The sequence below is a fragment of the Miscanthus floridulus genome, chromosome 5 (genome assembly GCF_019320115.1).
Source record: "Miscanthus floridulus cultivar M001 chromosome 5, ASM1932011v1, whole genome shotgun sequence".
Taxonomy (NCBI): domain Eukaryota; kingdom Viridiplantae; phylum Streptophyta; class Magnoliopsida; order Poales; family Poaceae; genus Miscanthus; species Miscanthus floridulus.
Window position 1 is genome coordinate 28,838,416 of NC_089584.1, and position 24,224 is coordinate 28,862,639.

Genomic DNA, 24,224 nt, shown 5'->3' on the forward strand with positions numbered 1-24,224 from the left:
TTACTAGCATACATGTGTCTTGTTCGATGTACACTATATCATAACCTAACTCAATTACGAAATGTTCAGGTGCATTGGTGTCCTTGGGATGCTCCGGAGCTCTAGGACTATCTGAGTCCTATCACTAGGGATGAGATGAGTCAGACAAGTATCGTTGCAATGTCCCTCTTATTTTATTCCACGTGGTCGAGATTCACTTGCCCATCAGGGTTTGCAGGCAGTTAAAAGGTCCTTGTGTGGTTTTGGTAATTGAGTGACAACCTAGGTGGACTAATTGTGTTTATGTGAGATACACAGGTGATTAGTCCATAGGTACATATGTGTGAGCAACATATGCCATGAAGGTAAAAATGGCTTGGAGATGTTGCAAAGCTCACACATGTGATGATGAAGGAGCTTATCGCACATGAGACATGACATTGAGTCATGTGATCAAGGTGAAGAAGATCAAGACAAGACTTGGCTTGATGGACCGGTTGCAAGCGTGAAGGGCAAGTTAGAGGCTTTAGAGCGATGGGCCTCGTGGCGATGAAGCTTGAGCAAGACTTAGCGCTGATGGACGAAGGCAACGGTGAAAAGTAAGTGAAGTCAAGATCGATGAACCAATATGATCACGTGATGATATGGAGTGGATCATATCATTGTTGATCGTGTTGGTGCATGTGTTGCATCGACATTGGAGGAGATGGAATGGAATGCGCAAGGCAAAGGTATAACATAGGGCATTTCATTTCACCGGTCATAGGTGAGTAGAGAAGTTTGTGACCGGGTTTAGGATAGATGGCCGTACTATCAAGAGGGGCAAACTTGTTTGCATATCGGTCATCTAAGTGCCACTCGAGTGATCTAACTTTGCATCGTTGCTAGGATTGAGTGGTGTGGCAAGTTGAGTGGCTAATCCATTGGAAAAGGTTTGTGAAAATGCTAACACACATACACATGGTGGTGTTGGCACATTTACAAAGGAGATGAAGTTGGAGTTGATGTGGATCAACTCGGCGAAGGAACAGAGGCATGGGTTCGAACTCCACCGACGGAGTGTCCACCCATAGAGTGCGGATAGTCCGATGGTGCCACCGGCGCCCTATATAGAAAAGATAGGGTCTTACAGAGTGCACCAAACGCTGGTCACGTGGTGACCGGACGCTGGAGTCCTACGTCCGGTCAGTGACTGCAGCGAGCGTGCAGGCGTCGGTCTTCGACCGGATGCTGGCGCTGAAAGTGACTGGACGCTGACAGGGCGCGTCCGGTCAGGCTGACGTACGGTGACGTAGGCGACACAGAAAAGTTGGAGAAGGACCGGACGCTGTCGCTGCGTCCGATCATGACCGACCGGACGCGTCTGGTCACGACTGGTACCTTACTGGAAACGATCGGACGCTGGGATTGCTGCGTTCGATCAGTTTGAGCAGCTACGTCTGGCCATCACTTGATCATTGAGATCAAGTGATTGAGGTTGAATGGAGGTGACACATGGCGAGCATCCGTTGACCGGACGCTAAGGTCCTACGTCCGGTCGATACAAAGGTGTAACGTGGCGAGCATCCGTTGACCGGACGCTGACATGCCGAGTTTTGCCCAGTGAAGGGGTAACGGCTAGTTTAACCCGTGGGGCTTTAAATAGAAGGTGACCTCAGACATGGCTAGCGCTGAGCACCTTGGGGGACTTTATGTCCATGCTTGAGAGTGGTTGGGAGCCCTCCATCTCACATATGCTTGATAGTGATCATCCTATTGTGTGAGAGAGTGATTCTAGTGTGATTGCATCGTGAGGTTGCATCGAGTGGCACTAGGTGATCAAGTTGCAAGCTGGTGGTGCTTGTTACTCTTGGAGGTTGCCACCTCCTAGATGGCTTGGTGGTGGTCTCCATTGAAGCCCGCAAGAAGCTTGTGCGGTGCTCCAGAGAAGGGCTTTGTGAGGGGCATTGTGCTCGCCCTGCTGGAGCCACGAAGAGCAACTCTAGTTGAGCGTGTCATTGAGCTACCCTCACTTTCAGGGTAGGTTCTTGCAGTGCCCGACGTGTGGGCTTGGCGGGTGATGCCAATTAGCCTCCAAACCACCAAGTGAGCGGTCGACACAACAGGGACTAGCGTGTTGGCAAGCACGTGAACCTCGAAAGAAAAATTACCGTGTCAACCTTGTTCTTCCCATTGGTTTGCAATCCCCTTTCACAAGCTTGTATTTATATTTCATATACATTGTGCTTGTGTAGTTGCTCTTATAATTAGTTAGCTTGTGTAGCTCACTAGTTACCTTCTTGCTTGTGTAGCATAGAAGTAGCTCCCTTGCGTGGCTAATTTGGTTTGTGTAACCTTGTTAGTCACATTACTTAGTTTGTGTAGCTAAGTAAATGCGCTCTCTAATTTGACATTGGTTGCCTTGTTATTGAGCATTGCTAGTGAGCTTAGGTGGCTTTGTGCTTTTGCTTACTAGCTTGTGTAGGAGCTCCCTTGTTGCTTGAAGTACTAGTGGCATAGGTTTGTGTGACCTTGCTTCTAGAATTGGTTAGGTGAGCTCTAGCTAGCCTGGCACCTTTGTTGCTTAATTAGTATCTTTGGAAGGTGCAAAATAGAGGGGTGTAGTCTTGGCTAGACCGATAGTTTTAATTTCGCACTTGTTTCGGTTAGCCGACACGATTATTTTTAGAAAGGACTATTCACCCCCCCTCTAGTCCGCCATCTCGACCTTACAGCAGTTTAGAAGAATGACAGGCTACTCAACACCGCTTTACTCCACCAACCAAGAATTGCACGGGCGCGTTATTGATTAATAACAAAGCTACAACTTAGAGGTGTGTATGATACAACTAACAATCATTTTGTTGCAGGTATGACCGTAGGAAGAGGTACAAGACCAAGGATTGATGCATGACACACAACGCGTACATCTAGTTATGGCAGACTAGGGACCGGCAGCCGGTCGATGCGGGTCCCCCACATGACCAGCACACCTTCAACGAGTACCTGCGGTGGCTTCATAGGTCTACGAGGACACATATCAAGCCCCCGTACACTGAGGAGGCGATTGATGAGGACGACAAGGAAGATGTGATCGAAGATGTGTACAACGTTGCCACTAGGGATGACACACAACTACAGAGAGTCCTGCTTCAAAGATACGTGGTAAGATACTCGAATGGTACAATTTGTTATCCATTTGATATTAAGTATGTGTACTAAAACTGTCCAACTGCGTTTCTATACCTAGGCGACACAATTGTCAATGCTATCCAACGAAGCATTGTTTCGGCTTCATGAGTCTAGAGGGCAGGGGCCAGGCGTTCTCGAGGCTTTTGTAGAGGTAAACATAAACTTGTACATTCCGAAAATGTTTCTTTAGTGTATATGCATTTGGGAAATGCACTAACTTTAACGTCTATTCATGCAGAAGGTGAAGCGGAGCTGTAGGAAGCTAGCTCAGAAGTTGAGCTGCATAGACGCTCCTTGGGTGGAACCCGATTACCAGGCACGGTCGGGTGCCATGTCTTCTGGCTCTTTGAGGACACCAGCCAGCACTTCTCAGCCGGTGACAGGTGCCGCTTCCGCTGTGCGTACACCACCACATTATAGCGCTGGGAAGGACCATGCAAACGATGACGACGACCCCTCGTGCTTCCGCATACAGCACCACCAGTGGGACCCTTGGCAGCAGGACGAGATCAACATGTCTCAGCTAGGTGGTGCCCCGCTTGGTACCCAAGGTGTGGGGTGTACGACCCCGGATACCCATGGCAGACCACATGGGCTGCACCCCTAGGGGTGGCCCAACCCACAAGAAGAAGCCTTGTGGGGCACGACTCTGCTCGGTGCCTTCCACAAGACATCGGGAAGATATCCTGAAGATATTACGAGATCTGTTAGGATAAGTATGATCCCAAGATTCCTATAATCAGTTATTACTTTCCGGTTATCTCTCAGATCTAACCGACTTGTAACCCTGCCTCCCGGACTATATAAGGCGGGCAGGGACCCCTCTAAAAGCACGGCATATCATACGATAGCTAATACAAACCAACAGACCACAGGAGTAGGGTATTACATCATACTGATGGCCTGAACCTGTCTAACTCGTGTGTCTCTGTTGCCTTCTTGTTCTTGATCTCACGCTCCTCTACCGATCAATCTACCTTCGTGGGATACCCCTCGAAGGACTGCTGATGATATTATGTTGACAGTTGGCGCACCAGGTAGGGGTGTATGTGCTGTTTCCTTGTCGAACAAGATGGCTTTATCTACAGGCTCTTTGTCCCTTCCGCAGCTCGGCCAGATCTTCACGGTCGGATCCATCTCGTGGGTCATCAACGTGGACGGAGTCGGAGAGCTCCTCGAGCCGGGGCAGATTGGTTCTGCGCCGACCACCCCCGCACCTACAACTGCAGATCCGATCTCGTTGTCGATTTTGAGGTCTCCTTCGGCGATGACTCGCCGTCCGCTTCCTCGCTACCAGAGGAGGCAGATCCACAACGACGATCTGATCGAATCCATCGATCGGGTCGGACTGAAGCTTGCCGACTGTCTCTCCATCGTCAAATTGGCTCTGGACACTCTGGTTCAGCGCCAACCACCCTTCGATCCAGATCTATCGGAGGCTGCCTGGGAAACTGCAAGGGTTACGGTCCTACCCTTCGGATTCACCAACGCCGCCGCCGCTTACCAACACGCCCTAAGGGGCAAACTCGCCAACCAGGTGGACTCCACCCGTCTACTCACCGACCAGGTCGCTATCCAGCTTCCACCAGCCGTCAACACGCTACACTTAGGCCGAAGCCCCGGGGCGCCCCTCCAGACCATCCTAGAAGAAACTCCAGGCTCTGAGTCTTAGGGCTCTACGGAGACCCTCGCCGAAACCTTCTCCGAGCAATTTCTCCTTCCACCCTTCCGGGGGGCGCGATCTTCAACGTCAGCATCGATAGCCCTCCTCAGAATAGCGAAACCGAGGAGGAGCGCGTTGCTCGGGAGAACCGAAACATCAACAGCGCGCAGCGGTGAGAAAACAAGGCAGCCATCGCAAGGGCCGAGGCTGCTTGGAATAATCGGCTTGATTCTCAAGGAAGACCGCTCCCGCTCCACCGCGACCTCGACGAAGAATTTCTCCGCGTCGACGGCCACGACGTCTTCAAGACTCCAAGCGCCAATTTGGCAGTAGCCGCCAATGACCTCGCTCGTTTCCCTCAGACGCCTGAGCTCGCCAAGATCGCTGCCATGCTTAAAGCGGCTCACTGTCAGGTCAATGAGATTCGTGAGGATCAGAGACCTTCGTGCTCTACTAGCATGATTCACCGATCAGCTGCACTGGGATCCAATCGCCGCCCCAGTCAAAGCCGTTTCGCCGACCAGTTGCTACCTCTCTAGGGGGGACCCAGGGGGCATCGCACCAAACACCATCGCCAGCATGACCAGGAGGTTGAACATGATGCTAGAGTACATCTCAGCAACCTCCGGGATACGCGAGGGCATATCGAGCAATGTTGCTTTGGTCACCATGAAGACGAAGTGCGTCGCCGCCAGGATTACGAAAAGGAGTACGGCAACCCGGACTCAGCCCTCGAGCCTATCCCCGACCGCAACGCCACAAACGACGGTGTCGACAACCTTGAGGGGCCTCCAGCTTTCACAAGGGCACTTCGAACGCTTCGGTGGCCCCGTGGTTTTAAGATCACCGGGGTCGAGCCCTACGAAGGAAGAATGAACCCGACTCAGTGGCGGCAAGCTTACACCACTGCTGTCCGCACCGCCGGAGGAGACACCAGTGTCATGGCAAATTATCTCCCCATCATGCTCACGCCACTCGCCATGAGCTGGTTCACCAGCCTTGCGCTGGACTCCATCGGGTCATGGGAAGAGCTTAAGAAAGTCTTCACTGACAACTATATGGCCACGTGTACTCAACCCGGCACGAAGCATGATCTCAGCTGCATCAACCAGAAGCCATCCAAGCTCCTCCATAGCTACATCCGGCGTTTCTCCGAGACGAGGAACTCTATTCCCAACTGAAGGGTCGAGATTGCGACTAGAGGGGGGGTGAATAGTCCTTTTTAAAACTTAAACACGTTGGCTAACCGAAACAAGTGCGGAATTAAAACTATCGGTCTAGCCAAGACTATACCCCACTATATATGTTCACTAGCACCTTGCAAAGATAACAATTATGCAACAAAGGTGCCGGGCTAGTTAGAGCTCTCCTAAACAATTCTAAGAGCAAGGTTACACAAACCTATGCCACTAGTATGTTAAGTAACAAGAGAGCTCCTACACATGCTAGTAAGCAAAAGCACAAAGCTAACGATGCTCACTAGCAATGCTCAATAACAAGGCAACCAATGCCTAATTAGAGAGCGCAAATACTTAGCTACACAAACTAAGCAATGTGACTAACAAGGTTACTAAAACCAAATTAGCCACTCAAGGGAGCTACTTCTATGCTACACAAGCTAGAAGGTAACTAGTGAGCTACACAAGCTAACGAATTACAAGAGCAACTACACAAGCACAATGTAAGTGAAAGTAATTACAAGCTTGTGTAAGGGGGTTGCAAACCAATGGGAAGAACAAAGTTGACACGATGATTTTTCTCCCGAGGTTCACGTGTTTGCCAACATGCTAGTCCCCGTTGAGACAAGCTTCAAGGTTGCCGCCGGTCCTCTTGCTAGTGGTGACTCGCAAGTCACACTCTCCCATGTGGAGTGCTTACCACAAGCTCTAGCACTTGACCCGGCCGGACCACTTGTCGCCCTTCGCGTCTCGCTTTACTAGAGTTGCTCTTCGCGGCTCCCGCAGGGCGAGCACAATGCCCCTCACAAAGCTCTTCTCCGGAGCACCGCACAAGCTTCTTGCGGGCTTCGACGGAGACCACCACCAAGCCGTCTAGGAGGTGGCAACCTCCAAGAGTAACAAGCACCACCGGCTTGCAACTCGATCACCTAGTGCCACTCGATGCAACCTCACGATGCAATCGCACTAGAATCGCTCACTCACACAATCGGATGATCACTATCAAGTATGTGTGAGATGGAGGGCTCCTAAGCACTCTCAAGCATGGACACAAAGTCCCCCTAGGTGCTCCACACCAGCCATGGCCGAGGGCCACTTCTATTTATAGCCCCAAGGGCTAAACTAGCCGTTACCCCTTCACTGGGCAACGGTCGGGACGACCGGACGCTCCGGTCGTGTTGACCGGACGCTGGACCTCAGCGTCCGGTCGCTCGCAGACGACCACGTGTCCCGATTCCAACGGTCACTTGACCTGACCGGACGCAGCAGCTTCAACTGACCGGATGCTGGACCTCAGAGTCCGGTCGTTTCCAGTAAGCTCCCGAGCATGACCGGACGCGTCCGGTCGAACGCGATCGGACGCACCACCAGCGTCCGGTGCTTAACCCTAAGCACTGTGCCGACCGACAGCCTGACCAGACGCACTACTTCAGCGTCCGGTCGTTTCGGACTCAGCGTCCGGTCACTGTTAAACAGTGAGACCGAATCCCTTTCTCCTCTAACTTCTTCACCCTTGCTCCAATGTGCCAACCACCAAGAGTTTGCATCCGGCGCAATAGAAAATAGACATTCCATTTTCCCAAAAGTGCCGAATCCCGCCTCGCAAGCTCGGCGGGAGGGAGAGAGGGACCCAAAACCCATCTCACCCCTGCAAACACCACCTCCTTTGTAAATGTGCCAACACCACCAAGTGTACACCATCATGTGTATGTGTGTTAGCATTTTCACAATCATTTCCCAAAGGATGTTAGCCACTCAACTTGCCACGCCACTCGATCCTAGCGACAATGCAAAGTTAGATCACTCGAATGGCACTAGATGACCGATATGCAAACAAGTTTGCCCCTCTTGATAGTACGGCCATCTATCCTAAACCCGGTCATAAACTTCTCTACACACCTATGACCGGTGAAATGAAATGCCCTAGGTTATACCTTTGCCTTGCGCATTCCATTCCATCTCCTTCAATGTTGATGCAACATATGCACCAACACGATCAACAATGATATGATCCACTTCATATCATCACATGATCATATTGGTTCATCGATCTTGACTCTACTTGCTCTTCACCGTTGCCATCGTCCATCGGCGCCAAGTCTTGCTCAAGCTTCACCGCCACGCGGTCCATCACTCCAAAGCCTTCGACTTGCCCTTCACGCTTGCAACCGGTCCATCAAGCCAAGTCATGTCTTGATCTTCTCCACCTTGATCACATGACTCAATGTCATGTCTCATGTGCAATAAGCTCCTTCATCATCACATGTGTGAGCTTTGCAACATCTCCAAGCCATTTTCACCTTCATGGCATATGTTGCTCACACACATGTACCTGTGGACTAATCACCTGTGTATCTCACATAAACACAATTAGTCCACCTAGGTTGTCACTCAATTACCAAAACCAACAAGGACCTTTCACCAACATCACGAAAGCTGAAGTCATCACCGCCTTTATCCGAGGACTCCACCATCGCGAGCTTCGCTCCAAATTCAACCGCAAGCCGTCCACCGGTATCGGTGAAATGATAACTACCACCAACCAGTATGCCGACACCGAGGAAGCCGAGGTGCGCTTCAACGAGGATGTAGGCACTCAGCGCCCGCCTCACCGTTACGACGATCGCCCTGACGACCGATGTCATAGCGACCGCCGCCCCGACGACTGCAGCTAGCATCGCGATAGCGGCCGTGATCGGACAGGAGGACACAGGCCTGGCCAAAATCGCCACCGCCGGTCAGAACACATCATCGCCGCCGTTAGTCAACCTTGCGCCAAGCGCAACTATGTCGAATAGTACCAAAAGATCCTCGACGGCCCGTGCCCTCTTCACAAGAACGCCAAACACAAGATGAAGGACTACATTGGTCTAGCTAGGGAGTTCCAGGACAAGAGGCTCGATGACGACGCCAATGATGGAGCCGGAGGTTGCCGACCACCTAGGGGCAACAACAATGCCTTTCAGGACCATGATAAGGTGGTCGCCACCATCTTCAGGGGCCTCGCCTCCACTAAGAGTAGAAGAGAATGGAAGCTCGCCGCCCGATGAGTGCTCACCGTCACTTTAGAGGAAACCACCGCTGACCCCAGCTATCGCCCATGGTCTTTGGAGTTCCATCCGGTATACTGCTGGGCTACATCGTTGGTGCTCGAGGCATCGAGCCTAATCCTGACAAGGTCTCCGCCATCACCAATATGAAATGGCCATCATGCGTCAAGGATATACAGAAGCTTATAGGTTGCATGGCTGCTCTAAGCCGCTTCATATCACGCCTCGGTGAAAAGGGCTACCTTTCTTCAAGCTCCTCAAAGCCTCTGAGCACTTCTCCTAGTCGTCAGAGGTAGACTCGGCTTTTGAGCAGCTCAAGGTGTTCTTAACAAAGCCGTCGATCATAACAGCGCCAAGACCAGATGAGACTCTACTAATATACATCGCCGCCACTTCTCGCATCATGAGCACAACTATTGTCATCGAACGCGAGGAGGCCGAGCATGCTTAGAAAGTACAATGTCCGGTTTACTTCATTAGCGAGGTACTTAATGAGCCCAAAACGCATTATCCTTAGGTACAAAAGCTGTTATACGCCATTCTTATTACATCGCGCAAACTCCGACACTACTTCGAATACTACAAGATCGTTGTGGTCACTGAGTTCCCTCTAGGGGACATTCGCCACAACAAAGAGGCCAATGGCCGCATCATTAAATGGGCTGTTGAGCTCGGCACCTATTCCATCGAATTTAGAAGCAGACCTACCGTTAAGTCACAGGTGCTTGCTGACTTCGTCGCTGAATGGACCGAGATCTAAGAGCCCATCGCCGTGGCTTGCCCAGAACACTAGGTGATGTACTTCGACGACACCCTTAACATCAATGGTGCTAGTGTGGGCATTCTGTTCATTACGCCGACCAAGGATAAGCTACGTTATGTTCTCTGGATACACTTCCCGGCCTCCAACAACGTCGTGGAATACGAAGCGTGTCTCCATGGTCTTCGTATAGTCGTCGAGCTCGGTGTCAAACGCCTCATGGTGTACGAGGACTCTACGCTAGTTATTAACCAGCTCAACAAGGACTGGTCCTGTTCTAGTGAGAAGATGAATGCTTACTGTGCTGAAATCAGGAAGCTTGAAGGAAAATTCTATGGCATCGAGTATCACCACGTGGTACGTGATCAAAATCAACTCGCCGACCACTTATCCAAGCTGGGTTCTTCTCGCGCCGCGATCCCACTAGGGGTCTTTGTTCAAGATCTCTCAGCGCCATCTATCAAAGAAGATAAGGAAGTCGAAGAGGTTCCCCCTGCCGAGCAGTTGGTACTCGCGGTACCTTCTCCGGTCGCCGATTGGAGGGTGCAATTCATCAAGTACCTCACTAGTGCCGAGGTACCCCCAGACAAGACTGAAACTGAACGCCTAGTTTGTCGAAGCAAGCTTTACGTGCTGGTGGATGGCAGCTTGATGAGGAAAAGTGCCAAGGAAGGGATACTACATAAATGCATCACCCAAGAGGAGGGAGTCAAGCTATTTCTTGAAATTCACTCTGGTTCCTGTGGCAACCACATGGCCTCGAGAACACTGGTCGGCAAGGCTTTCCAAGCTGGTTTTTATTGGCCCACAGCCATCACTAATGCAGAAGACCTCATCCGACATTGTGAAGGGTGCCAATTTTTCGCTAAGCAAATACACGTGCCGGCGCAAGAGCTACAAACCATCCTAGCTTCCTGGCCCTTCGCATGCTGGGGATTGGACATGATCAGGCCTTTCAAGCCAGTACCAGGTGGTTTCTGGTACGTATATGTCGCCATTGACAAGTTCTCTAAGTGGATTGAATATAAACCGCTTGTCTCGGCTACTGCAAAGAAGGCAGTTGAGCTCTTCGACGATATCACCCACAGATTTGGTCTACCAAGCAGCATCATCACCGATCTTGGAACTACATTTACTGACCATCAATTCTGGGACTTCTGCGAAGACCATTGCATCTCCATCAAATATGTCTCCATTGCCCATCCAAGAGCCAAAGGCCAGGTCGAATGGGCGAACGGTATGATCCTTGATGCCCACAAAAATCGCCTGTATCAGAAAGAAGAAAAGCACCCAGACAGATGGCTCAAGGAGCTTCCAGCTATAGTCTGGGGACTGCGTACTCAAGCTAGTCGTAGCACCGGTATGACTCCATACTTTCTGGTTTACAGCTCAGAAGCCATACTACCAGCGGACGTTACTTTCCGAGCACCTAGAGTGGAAAACTATAATGAAGAGCAGGCCGAGGTTGTTCGGTCTGAGGACGTCGATAGGGCCGAGGAAGAACGCCTAATCACCTGCATCCATACAACTAAATATTTGGAAGGCTTGCGGAGGTACTACAACCGAAACGTCAAAGGTCGTTCATTTGCTATCGGCGATCTCGTTCTCCGCAGAAAACAAAAAACTGACGGGTTGCACAAGCTCTCTTCCCCTTGGGAAGGGCCTTATGTTGTCAAAGAGGTTACTCGACCAGGTTCTTATCGCCTAAGTGACGTAGAAGGAGTCGATGTTCCCAACTCGTGGGACATCGAACACCTTATACGTTTCTATCCTTGAAACACTCCAGAAATGTACTCTACAATTTTATATTCAGTAAAGCTTTGGTCTCCATAACTTGTCTATGTTTTGTCTCTATTGTGGTTTAACACCCACTTGTGGTCGCCGAGCTCTATGCTACTTCATGACAAACTCTAATATGTAATCGTTGTAACTGCGCCGACCACGTTTCTCCAAATCGCCGAACATGATTTCTCCAAAATCGCCGAACACGATTTCTCCACAATCGCCGAACACGATTTCTCCAAATCGCCGAGCGTGTTTTCTCCAAATCGCCAAACATTTTTCTTGATCGGAGAGCAACATCCTTTCTTTTATGTTCTCTTCGGAGATGACCCAATCTCTGATCTCTCCCTACACGTGCTACGGGCTCTGCGCTCTGCGTTATGGGTGGTCGGCTACGGTCCCCTAGTCACACCTGTTTGTCCTACATGTCTACGGGCTCCGCGCTCGATGTTATGGACTATGGGTCAGCCAAGGCCGAGAGTTCAACATAGAATACATTGCTCGGACGCCGCTTATGCTGTCTTTATCTCCAAGTTCGTATAACAACTGTCGAGCAGCACACGTTCCGTGCTGTTTTTTTATGGAAAAGACCTTATCACCGATTTTTCCCTACACGTGCAACGGGCTCTGCTCTCCGCGTCATGGGTGGTCGGCTGCAGTTCCTAGGTCACGTCTGTTACTCCTACACGTGCACGGGCTCCGCGCTCGATGTTATGGACTATGGGCTGGCCAAGGCCATAAGGATTAGTAGCAGACCAACTGTTCGGACGTTATTTGAACTACACATAATCGCGTCAGGATTGAAACTGTGAAGATTTTTTTGCCGAACTACAAGCAAACTGCATATATTGCATATACATGCACCTTATAACATTTTTTCAATGAATAATTGTTTCTTGCGCTTTTGCGCGTTCTAATTACACTGTCAGGCTTTTACAAATGATAATCTATGAGCAGATTACTGAGCTTCGCCGTTACCATCCATTTCACCAAACAGGTCTATGTCGCCGGCTAGCATCTTCGCTGCGTCCTCCACTTCGTCCTCCAGCTGTTGTGTCCCCGCGTCGTCCAGTCCTTCGGCAAACCCACCCCTATCGACTGAAGGTCGATGGTCGGGTAATGGGACCAAACAACCACGAGGACATGGGTAGCGATGGTCGTAATGGCGTCGCGGTTGAAGGTCTTGAAGTTCTCCCATGCTGCCTTGCACCTCTGGATTATGGTGTCGGGACGTTGCCGCCTGCCGTCGTGCTGAGCGGACGGTTCCAGGTCGATGCAGTCAAGCACCGGCTTAATTGCGGCGATCACAGCGTCGAAGTTCTCCTTTTGGACCTTGGCCTCCTACACCAGCATGTCGAACTGTGCTTTGGCTTTATGACGATAGCCTGCAAGCGTTACAATGATCCATTATACAAGGAAGCTACTTCAACAGTAATTCCGACAAGGAGGAATTCACCTTTCAACTCCTCAGCAAGTTTGTTCGCCCGCTCTACTTCCTTTGCCTTCTCCTGGCGAAGTTGATCGACGGCCTGGTGCATCTGGCCGAGCTCAGCGTCTTGCTCTATAAACACAACAGTTGTCAACGAAACTGTGGCTGTTCGGCAATACAAAACTACATTTGTTGATGTACCGTACCTGCTTTCTGTTTGGATACACTGTTGAGCTGTTTGGTTTTCCTCTCCAGCTGCTCTAAAGCACTTTTTAGTTGGTCAGAGACAGCGGCTAGCTACTCGGACTGGCTCCGCATCTGCTCGGATATAGCCGCCAGCTTTTTGGTCAGGACCCCCTTCTGGTATTCCAGGTCTCGGGCGTTCGACTCCGCAAGGTCTCATTCGCGATGGGCCCTCTGGATATTCTTCTCCGAGAGGTTCCTGACCTCTTTGAGTTTTTCGTTCTCCTCAGCAAGGGGTTCCATTCGCTTTATCAGCTAGCGATGCTGCTCGGCAACACGAGATATTTCTTGCAAAATGCACGATGACAGTATCGTTAACCAATTCCAATAAACAACCCGGACCTTTCTAGACGAAGTATTCACCTTGATCTGTTTTATCACACCGGTAAGGGCAGTCTCCAGTATCCTGAACTCCTTGGTGGTGTCCTCCTCTTCGACAATCACTATTTCATCACCACGCTTTCAAAGGATCCGGACTGCTTGGGGTCGAGGTTTGTCCCGCACGATCTCCTCCACCTCGTCCTCCTTCGTTTCAACCGAGGACACCACCTGGGGGCTCGATGGTCAGATCGCAGGTCCGGCCATACCCTCCGAAGCATCAGGGACTACCGTCTGCTCCTTCGGCGCCAAAAGCTTTTCCGCTCCCGACTCCACCATTGCCGAAGGTGATGTCGTCGACTCGTTCACCGTTGTAGACAGTCGCTCGCCGCCATCAAGCCCACCAGGGGCAGCAAATGGCTCCCCCGCGTGCTCCCGAGCACTCGAGGACTCCAGGATGTGGTCTACCGGCATCTCCACCGCTCCAGGGCCAGTTTCTGGTTGCTGCTCAGTCTGAGCAGGCGGGGCTGGATCTGTGTTCACCTTGCACTGTATCAAATCAATTATTCAGTCACAATAGAAGTAAAGAAAATACAGCAAATTAACTACAGCATAAGGACACTCATGGTTTGGTCTGACGATTCAATTTCTTGAACCGATGGTGCCGGCCTAAGCCTTCGGGCGCAGCAGCGGGGTCGACTCCCGTGCTCGGCGGGGGAATTCTCGGCTCTTCCTCGGTCGATCCTGGTCCCGCCTGCTGCTCCAGGTTTGCTTCTGCTTGTTGCTCGGGGACTTCTGTTGCTTGCCCCGCAGGGATTTCCGACGTCTGCTGCGCAGTAATTCCCTCCACTCGTTGCTCGGGGACTCTCCTTGTCGGAGCTTCATGGACTTCTTCGCCTACCATGGTTTGTTCCTCCGCGCGTGGGTTGCATGGAGGCCCTTTTGTGCTCAGGGGAGGGTTCGTGAGAATCTCGTCGTCGTCAGACCAATCGAACACCGTGGTTCTTCGTGTTCGATTAGTCTGGTCATCATCAAGAGAGATGCCGCCTGGTTTGCGGGGAGCAGTAGCTGCTGTTTTCCTCTTCTTCTGGGCTGGCTCATCTACCGTCGGCCTCTTCCCCTGGGTTTTCGCCGACACCGGGGGAGGACTCCCCGTCCGACCAGTATCCATACCTCTGGATTCCGAGGAGACACCGATGGAGCTTTCTTCAATTTGAACTGGTCGTCGTACATCCACTGACGGTGGCCAATCGTTTCTCGGCACACCCGAGAAATACACCGCCCTGTCTTGTGAATGGATCTTCACATGAGTAGGATCAATTTATTGCTCGGTAGTATAAATAAACTTCTCAGAAACACATAGTCAGGATATTCACCCGAGGAGGTAGATTCTTGCAATTGAAGGGCTTTGTGTACCCTGACAACTTGAAGGAGGCTAGCGGAGCGAACAGCTCGGCAGTCCGCTCTTCAACGTCATTTCTGGACAATATTTCTGGCCTCTCTCGGGTACCGTCGGTCTCCCCTTTGAATTCAAAGCCAGGGTGCGCCCTCTCTTTACAGGGTTGTATGCGGCGCACTATGAAACTCGCCGCCACCAATCTGCCATTGGTCTTCACGCCCTTTATCAAGCCGAGGAGTTCATTCACTTGCTCCATGTCATCGTTGCTTGGCAGCTCCGACCAACTCCTCTAGCTTTCTAGGATGTGGTCGACGTTACAACGAACCTCTGGGTGGCTTTGTTTCATGTAGAACCATCTGGTGTCCACCCCTTCAGCGACATGTTCAGCGGTATGGTAAGGTATTCACTCGCCATCCATCCCGAAGCTGGAGATACACCCCGCCGACCACCTTGGAACCAGCGCCGCCTCTCTTCTTCAGCCAGAATAGGTGACAGAAAAGATTGAAGTGGGGTAGGATTCTGAGGTATGCCTCACAAAAGTGGATGAAGATTGAGATGTGCAAAATGGTATTGGGGTGGAGATTGCACAGAGTAACCCCCCAGAGCTCCAACAGATCCCTCAGAAATGGGTGAACAGGAAACCCTAACCCGCGCTAGGAATAGTCTACGAATACCACTGCTTCGTCAGTATGAGGCGTGGGAAAGGACTCACCGAGGGCTGGCCGCCAACCGGCGGTAGCACGGTCGGGGAGAACGCTAGCTTCCACCAATCGGTTCAGCTCAGCTTCTCCTGTTCATGATGGCACCCACTCCTCGTCGCGTCGGGCCACGGCGTCCACCTTCTTGGGACTCGTCTTCTTCGATTTCACAGCTCCTCTCTTCGGCGCCATCTCTCAGATCTGGTTAGGGTTTGGCGGCGGAGGCAAATGTGGTTGCGGATTCGATGGCGCGAGAGATGAGGAGGAAGATGAAGTGGAAAAGGTGGGAATGGGGTCTGCGGCGGCACTATTATATAGGATTTTCCCCACCGTTCTGCATTCAAGGGTTTTTCGGGAACCGTTCCCGCGAACTACGCTGCTCCGATTTCTCCGATGCGGCATATGGGCCGTTACCTGGGCTTCTACGCAACCGCAGCCCATGTCGCTCATTTATCACTGCCATCAGTTGCTCCTCGCCGAAATATCACCGACTTCTCCGCCATTTATTGAGGCTCAGTAACTAACACTGTACAACCGTTACTCTAGTTTTTTCTCCACGGTTCGATTTCTCCGATGACTCCGCCTACAGCTTGGGGACTGGCGGCCTGCTCCATTGGTCTTTGATTGTTTTTCTATTTCTAACCCTGGCACCACGTGACTGCGTCACCTACTGTCAGGCTCGGGGACTAAGTGGGCACACTTCACCTTGCGGTGAATGTGCTTTGTCTCTTTTTGGTCCACGCCCGGGGACTGGCTGCCTGCTCGGCTGGTTTTCTACTATTCTTCTAGTTTCTGACCCTGACACCACATGACTACATCATCTGCTGTCAGGCTCCACATGACTACATCATCTGCTGTCAGGCTCGGGGACTAAGTGGGCACACTTCACCTCGCGGTGAGTGTGCGGGATTTTTTCTCAAAGACTACATGCCTATAGAGGAAGATTGACTCCTACAAACTTTGTTCGGACTCTAAGTGGGCACACTTGGTCCACTGCGGAGGAATTTTTGTTTCTGAATTTGAGCTCCTTACACCCTTATGGCAAGCCATACTTGGGTCACGTTGCTCGGCGACAGGTCACGCTGCTCGGTGATGGTTCACGATGCTTGGCGACGGTTCACGCTGCTCGGCGACAGGTCACGCTGCTCGGCGACAGGTCATGCTGCTCGGCAACTGTTCACACTGCTCGGCGATGGTTCACGCTGCTCGGCAGTTCAGCATGGTGGTCGGACCATGAGCTTGACTGCTCGGCGTTGTTCGCACCTGCTCGGACGAGCTCAAGACGACGTTGCACAACGGGTACAAGGCGCTCAGGGACTAGCTGTGGGGTGTACGACCCCAGATACCCACGACAGACCACATGGACTGCGCCCCTAGGGGTGGCCTAGCCCACAAGAAGAAGCCTTGCGGGGCACGACTCTGCTCGTTGCCTTCCGCAAGACATCGGGAAGATCTTTTGAAGATACTACGAGATCTGTTAGGATAAGTATGATCTCAAGATTCCTGTAATCAGTTATTACTTTCCGGTTATCTCTCAGATCTAACCGACTTGTAACCCTGCCTCCCGGACTATATAAGGCGGGCAGGGACCCCCTCTAAAAGCACGGCATATCATACGATAGCTAATACAAACCAACAGACCACAGGAGTAGGGTATTACGTCATACTGACGGCCTGAACCTGTCTAACTCGTGTGTCTCTGTTGCCTTCTTATTCTTGATCTCACGCTCCTCTGCCGATCAATCTACCTTTGTGGGATACCCCTCGGAGGACTGTCGACGATATTCTGTCGACACAAGGAGTCTCACAGGTAGTAACAAAGATAATATCTTTAAATATGTAGACTCCATGAACTCACGATCATAAAGATTATAAGTAATCGTGCATATCATATACTTGCAGGGTACGAGCCGTATCCACTGGCAACGCGACCACACCGACGTTGGCTACACTCCCAATGTGTTGCCTACAAATCCGAAGAGGCAGAAGCGTCCGTGAAATCCTTACACTCCTGGGACTTAGTTGGTTATGTCGAACGAATATTGTCGTCGAAAACTTGTGGACTCATGCACCAATGAAAAATATTATGTGGCAACTTATCAACTTACGCACGGACTTTATTTATTTGCTTCATATTCGTTTCAATGCGTCACGGCAGCACTTGCAGTTGTTTACAGCACCAACAACAGCTCCCATTCAATTGCAATTGAGGCTGGTCGGCTTCTGTCTGCGTCTAGGTCGTGTCGCGCCGTTGGTCTTGACGTGTCAGTGCCGTGCCGTGGGCTATGGCGCGACAGACCCTGCCATGTCACCGGTCAGCGCCCCGGTCGTCGCCACGTCATCCCTTTCGCCGCGCCACCATACATGGCGGCACTGGCGTTTCGCCGCGCCATGGCAATAGGCGCGGCCAAAAGTGTTAGTTTTATAAAAAAAATAAAACAATGTTAGATTTAAAATTAGTTTACAAAAAATGTTAAAAATAAAAAAAAATCCCCCAGAGTCTACCGAACGAACGGAGAGGCAAACGCGTGGTTCGATGATGATTAGAACCCGGAAATTAATTAATTGTTGACCCGCCCAGGGCGTCAATCACGATCCCACGGGCAGATTAATCTTTGCGATGATCGCTCATTAAGCGAGCCGTGTTGCGCTGGGTTTTAACGAAAAAATTGAAAAAAATTAAATCGCCTTTTATACGAGCAAACGAAGGCCGCTTTGATTTACGAGCTATTGCTTGGATTTTTTTTTTTTTTGAATCCTTCGTTGGCGCGGTATCATCAATTGCTAGCTCTTGCTCCCGTTCAGACGTGGATGCGCGCGTGATAGTAGCCGTGTGATGTGGAGTGGCCCTCTGGACGAGGATCCTAAAATGAGCAAAAATGCGTCAGTGTGCAGCCAGCACGTACGAATCGTTCCAAATAAATACTCGACTGGCGACTAATTTATGCGGTAAATTTAAACAATTTGTGCCATGCCGGACCCCAAATTCACAAAACTCTGCAGAGTGAACGTGAGTCCATGGGAAGTTATCCTGGCGCACGATCAAACCATTCCCGTCGTTACACGTACCTTCCCCTCCCGCTCCCACTCCATGCACCTCACTGATCACCATAGCCAGCCCCGCCCGCTTGCCTTCCGTTCCCTCTCCCCTCCCTTCAAAACCCCGCACGCCTGACCGTGATTATCCTCTCTCTCCAGTCTCGAACCACTGGCGCTGCCCTTCCTTCGCCGAAGATGCAAGGCGACGCCTGACCGTGATTACTTCTTCTTCAGCGCGCCGGCGAGCCCCGTGCACTACATCCTCCGCTCCCCGCCCTCTTCCACCGCCGCCGCCTCGTCCCCTTACTGCACCGATGCTGACTGCTGCGCGGACGCCGCCGCAGCCGCTGCCGCAGGGGACTTCGAGTTCGCCACGCACGGCGCGGGGACGCACGGCAGCCCCGGCACCAAGGGGGCCGTGGCGATGATGAGCTCCGCCGAGGAGCTCTTCGTCGCCGGCCGCATCCGTGTGTCGGCAGCCTCTCCCCGATCCGACAGGAGGACAGCTGGGAGGACTGCGGCGGCGGCGGCGACGAGGAGGAGCGGGAGCGGGATGGACGCTCGCCGTGGGCTACTCGCCGGGCTAGGTCCGCCTCCCCGACGCAGAGCCCCAGGGGTGCCGCAGCAGTCCTCGACTGTAGCATCACGAAACACTGTGCAAACTGTGAATCATAGGACGGCACCGATTTAAATGGCTAGGTCCTTCGGTTAACTGTTTTACGTAAAGCGAGGATAAAAACATAAGTAGGTTGCTAGGTAGGTGAGGCTCACCTCTGGGTAGAGTGGATCTGTGCCGTGTGTCTGGGGGTGTTACACTCGTCCTCGGCCAAGAATATTCGACGGCGGATATCGCTGCGGGACCGCACGGGCGGCGACTACGCGGGGGCGGATCACCAGGCATCATCAGGCACCGCGGGCGCCGAGGTCACTAGCAGCAGGTTGGGTTTCTGGCCGCCGTCCATCTGGCCGTCGCGCTCGTCCAAGAAGTCGCCGCTGATGTCCTGCCCAGGCCCAGCGCCACAGCCGGCGGTGCCGACGGCGCCGAAGTGGGCGCCGGGCGACGGCAGTGCTCGGCGCACCACGTCGCTGCCGTACCGGCAGGGCCTGGTTCTCGGGTGCCTGGGCTTCGGGGCCCGTGGCTACGGTCTCGCCAAGTCCATGCATCCTCTCCCCTCCCGCTGAAAACCAAAACCAAACAGATGAACAAAGGGGTGTGTTTAGGCCAGAAATCACGCCATGATTATGCCTCATTCCACGGCACTTTATGAGAAATTGCAGGCGTTCCAGGGAAATGATTCGATTTCAACTACACTGCTTATCTATTACTATATGAGACAGAAAACAAGCGTGGAATCTGCATATTTTGTTCTCTTCCATGGTATGTTATAATATATGGAGTATAAGTGCATTTTTCCATTTTAATGGGAACAAACGCTACAGCTATATATTTGTCTGGCGTACAATGGATATCCTTAAGAAACTCCATTTGTTCTTGTTTTTAAAAATTTGGTGAAAATTTAGAACCATTAACTGATTGATTCGTTGGTAATTAAGCGAGATGACCTATATATAACAGCTTTGAAGATAACTTAGGGCTTGTTTGACAGGGTTCCTTTCTGGCTCCGCTACTGCGGAAGAGCCCTGCCAAACGTTTTCTTGAAGGAGCCATTTTTTAGAAAAAAAAAGCAGAGGATTATGGCTCCTCCAAAACGGCTATGTCTCATTTGGAGGAGCCCCTCAAGAGAAGCCGTGCCAAACACCCCTTTATTATACAAATGATGATACTACTGACTTATCTAATAGACTAGCACCCATCCCACAAATGGCGATCAGAAACTATGGAGGAGAAAGGTTCAGAAACTCCATATCTATAACCAATTAGACCAGTTCCAGACTTCATATATTGTGTACAGTAGTCATGAAAAGGCAATGTGAAAGGCACAACCTGAACCTTGTCGAACCATTGAACATTAAAAAACTGTTACAGGACTGGGTAGCGGCAAGTGAAGGACTTTAAGCTAATGAGTACAAAAGAGACATTTTTGTTGTCTATTGGATTTGTTCTTGTTACACACAGGAGAAGATGGGAAGTCGCAGTCAAAAGATTACACTTTTATAGGTATCAGAAAGCAATATGCTACCAATACATCCACTCTGTTAAGCAACAAGCGGCTTTGAATGATAGTGTTCAAACTTCAAAGCATTTCTACATAGGAATCGTTCGGCATCCTAAAAAATTAAGGGAAAAATGCTTCGCAACTGAAAATATGTTCAGCGATAACAGAAGAACAAATGTTGCTTAATTGGCACTGGCTTTGGTATTCCAAATATTGAGAATCCAAATGGAAAGAGCCATTTTTCACAGCTCTCCAGTCTCACCAAACTAGCTAACACTATCAGCCATTGATCTCAGCGCTGTGCAAACAATGCTCTTGAACTTGCAAGAAAACCCCAACAACCAAGCAAAGCTTCAGCAGCATATAGCCTGCTGCCTGCTACCGAGTAGCCATAATGGACACAGTAGATTCAGGTACGCATTTGCAGAACCATGCACACAAAAAATTAAATCTCAAGCCTTAAACCCAATAATGAACTGAATAGAGGGGTTCAGGTTGACTAAGGTGGATCTTGCAGACATAACATCAAAGCTTGAATTTTCAGATGGGGCATGTAACTAGCACATTAGAACTCTTTCCTCTCATCAAGCAGCATGGCCATTGTAGCAAATTCTCAGGGTCCAAATGCAAGTGACAGCAACATACATACGTTCTTCAACTACATGATATATTTTGCTTGTCTTCGTAGTATGTTGCTTAGGTTAATACATACCAATAGGAGTCCAATACTTAACATAATACTGGGGGTGAGTGAAGGAACATTTAGAGGCGAATCATATCAATTTCAAACAAGCTTCAGTTGGCCAAAGGTCCTCCATGTGATGATGACCTCTACAGGAACATGTGCTTGAACTTGTCACTCGCCAGCTTGCACAATTGATCAAAAGGCTTGGGATCTGCCAGATAAACATGGTGAAAAAAAACCAATGGTGTTATGGATATAGGGGAAAATAAGTATGGATGCTGTGTAATTAAAGCTGTTGCTGCAAGGCACGGGATAGAAGAGAGGTCTAAGTACAAGAAATTTATATGCATCTCAAGTGTAAAAAGAATATATCTACACAACTTTAAGCCATAATAAGCTACTCTCGTTGTCAATGGAGGATAGCATGATTAAAGTCCCTGCCAGATAACATGTTTCTCGTCCTGAAACGCATTCTAAGATCATGATTGATCTCAGAGGCATACTTATTGCCATCTAGGGATAGAACAAAACCATGTAAATGTGGCTTGGAGACGCGAAAAAATAAATAAGATGCCCATTCCTTGTAACAATGGGAGTCAATTTTGCTGTAGCTCAAGGAGCACCCAACATCTAATTATAAATCCAATTCCTAAATGTCCAGATACTAACAGCAGTTTTAAAAATTGGCTCTATCTCTCTCTCCCTCCCTCCCTCTCTTCCCTCCTCCCGGGTTTCTTAATCTGTAATTTGTGTAAACAGGAAAATCTCCTAGGCTTCTTTGATGTTCTAAGAAAACAAGTTCAAGTTCCAAATGGAAAACAGATATTTGCTCATCCGATTAGGAAAAACCCAGGCACTACCTGACAGGTTGACAAGTTCAGAAAAGAAGGGGACAAAGATTATTTCTTGTTTACTTGCTCGGTTGCTCCTTGATGTTCATATGTTAAGGGCAGGGGCCAAGCAAAATAATACCATAAGGGAGGGCAAAATAGTAGCCGATGGCTCATTAGGAGGGTGAAACTCAAAATTTTCACTGATATTACATGGTTAAATTGGTGTACATCAGGGGCTTGGGTATACTACAATCTTCTTATGACATCGAATGAAATAAGAGCTGGCAAGCTTGGATGTGGGAGAGTTTAAACCATGGTATGGTAGCACTCAGAATATACTAACAGTTCATACTATTGCAATCAAAGGGCCAAAGGCATTTGAAATCTCACCAAAGTTGGGACCAAAATCTGTGCAAACTTCAGCACGGATGGTCTGGTTGTTTTCAGCAATTCCATAAACCTCCATAAAGTGTGATACAGGGACGTCCATGGCGCTTTTGATGCTCAACTGATGCCCATCACTGGACTGCCCGACAAGCACTCCACCTTCATTGCATTGGACTTGAACAACCGTGCGCACTCTTCGGCCAACAAACATGTTCAGAATCTCTGCATTGACAAGTGCTGCAGGGCTTGATGTGTCCATCTCTGCAAAGTGAGGATTCAGAATTTCAAATCATTCAATGTAATTCAGTACAATCATCTAGCAAACACTGAAGCAAATAAATTCCACACCTCTTCTAGTCACTATCACAAAAAACACCATATCAAATATTGCAGTATGATGAATAAGTGCTTGGAGAGGATCTCTACTGCAAAACATGTACTAGAGTTTTGGTTGGCAATGTGACTTGTGAGTGGGTTACAATATACATTCAGCCTGAGATAATCATTTTGGGCATTAGGGATGTGATACCATAATATTTGTAATAATGCCTAAAAATTCTCAAGAAACAGCTTCAGAATTTCTGCTAACATAATTACTGTGAAATTACTGCAAGACATTTTGTACAAGAACACATGCTTGTCAAAGTACAGTAGGTGGCCTAGGAAAAAACATGTAATACGCACAATGAGTAAGCATATACAATCTGCTGGTGAGTATCAGTCACCTATCCTGTACACGGCTAAGGCGAAACATTATAACACTTTCTAAGACAGTTTCTCCATACCCCGCATGTAAGATTGGGATCACAAGAGGCACCGATTTGTAAATCTCGATAAAAAAAATTTCCCATGCAGCAAACTACACAGAGCCTGGGGAGTTTCAATTCTTAACAACCTGCGGTCAATCATTGATGGTCCAATCCGCGCTGCTTGGCTTCTCTACGCCCAACCCCGCTCCCACCTCTTTCTTCCGCGGGAATGGCGGCGCCAATCATTAGATCGGGACTTGGGCTAGGGATTCGCTACCCCGACCATGGAATCGGGGAGCAGCAAGGCTCGGCCATTGAGACAAAACCCTAGCAAAACTGGGGCGCCTGAAGAAATCACGGTCTCGATCCCGCCCCTAAATCCCCGCAGCTACTACCACGAATCAGACGAGGAAGAAGATCGAGCATTTCGGCCAGCCTTACCGTCCTTGAGGCGGCGAACGGATGAAGCGGACTCCTCTCGCGGGCGGCGACGGCGGAGTGGGCTGGGCTCTCACCGAACGGAAGAGACGGGAGAGGAAAGAGGCGGCGCCGGTGATGGATATATTCCCCGTTGAGTTGCAAAATCGCCGAAGGAGATATTACCGGAGTGCCCTTGCGAAATGCGGATGGCGCCAAAGGCACCGCTAATCCGCACACTTTTGGCGCCAAAAGCTTTATCTCCATTTTTCATTTTTTTTACTATCCCTCTTGTCTTTTTTTTTTTTTCAACACCCTCTTGTCTTC

The 24,224-nt window shown here is 50.1% G+C and overlaps 1 protein-coding gene and 1 pseudogene across 1 annotated transcript; one reads left to right on the forward strand and one right to left on the reverse strand.

Annotated features, from left to right (window-relative positions):
- Window positions 1–15,915: 15,915 nt before the first annotated feature.
- Window positions 15,916–19,979, forward strand: LOC136454462 (uncharacterized; annotated as a pseudogene).
- Window positions 19,980–20,911: 932 nt separating this feature from the next.
- Window positions 20,912–24,044, reverse strand: LOC136451862 (replication protein A 14 kDa subunit-like). The gene is made up of 3 exons (XM_066452549.1): window positions 23,922–24,044; window positions 22,735–22,992; window positions 20,912–21,722 (listed from the first exon to the last, which is right to left on the reverse strand). The coding sequence occupies exons 2-3, from the start codon at window positions 22,988–22,990 to the stop codon at window positions 21,658–21,660; spliced, it is 321 nt and encodes a 106-aa protein (XP_066308646.1). The 5' UTR covers window positions 22,991–22,992; window positions 23,922–24,044; the 3' UTR covers window positions 20,912–21,657.
- Window positions 24,045–24,224: the final 180 nt, after the last annotated feature.

Bases quoted from the DNA above. Each gene is read 5' to 3' on its own strand.
- LOC136451862 (XM_066452549.1), bottom strand. From the start codon at position 22,990: ATGGACACATCAAGCCCTGCAGCACTTGTCAATGCAGAGATTCTGAAC. The intron at 21,723-22,734 runs GTGAGATTTCAA...TTTATCTGGCAG, and splicing joins AGATTTTGGTCCCAACTTTG to ATCCCAAGCCTTTTGATCAA.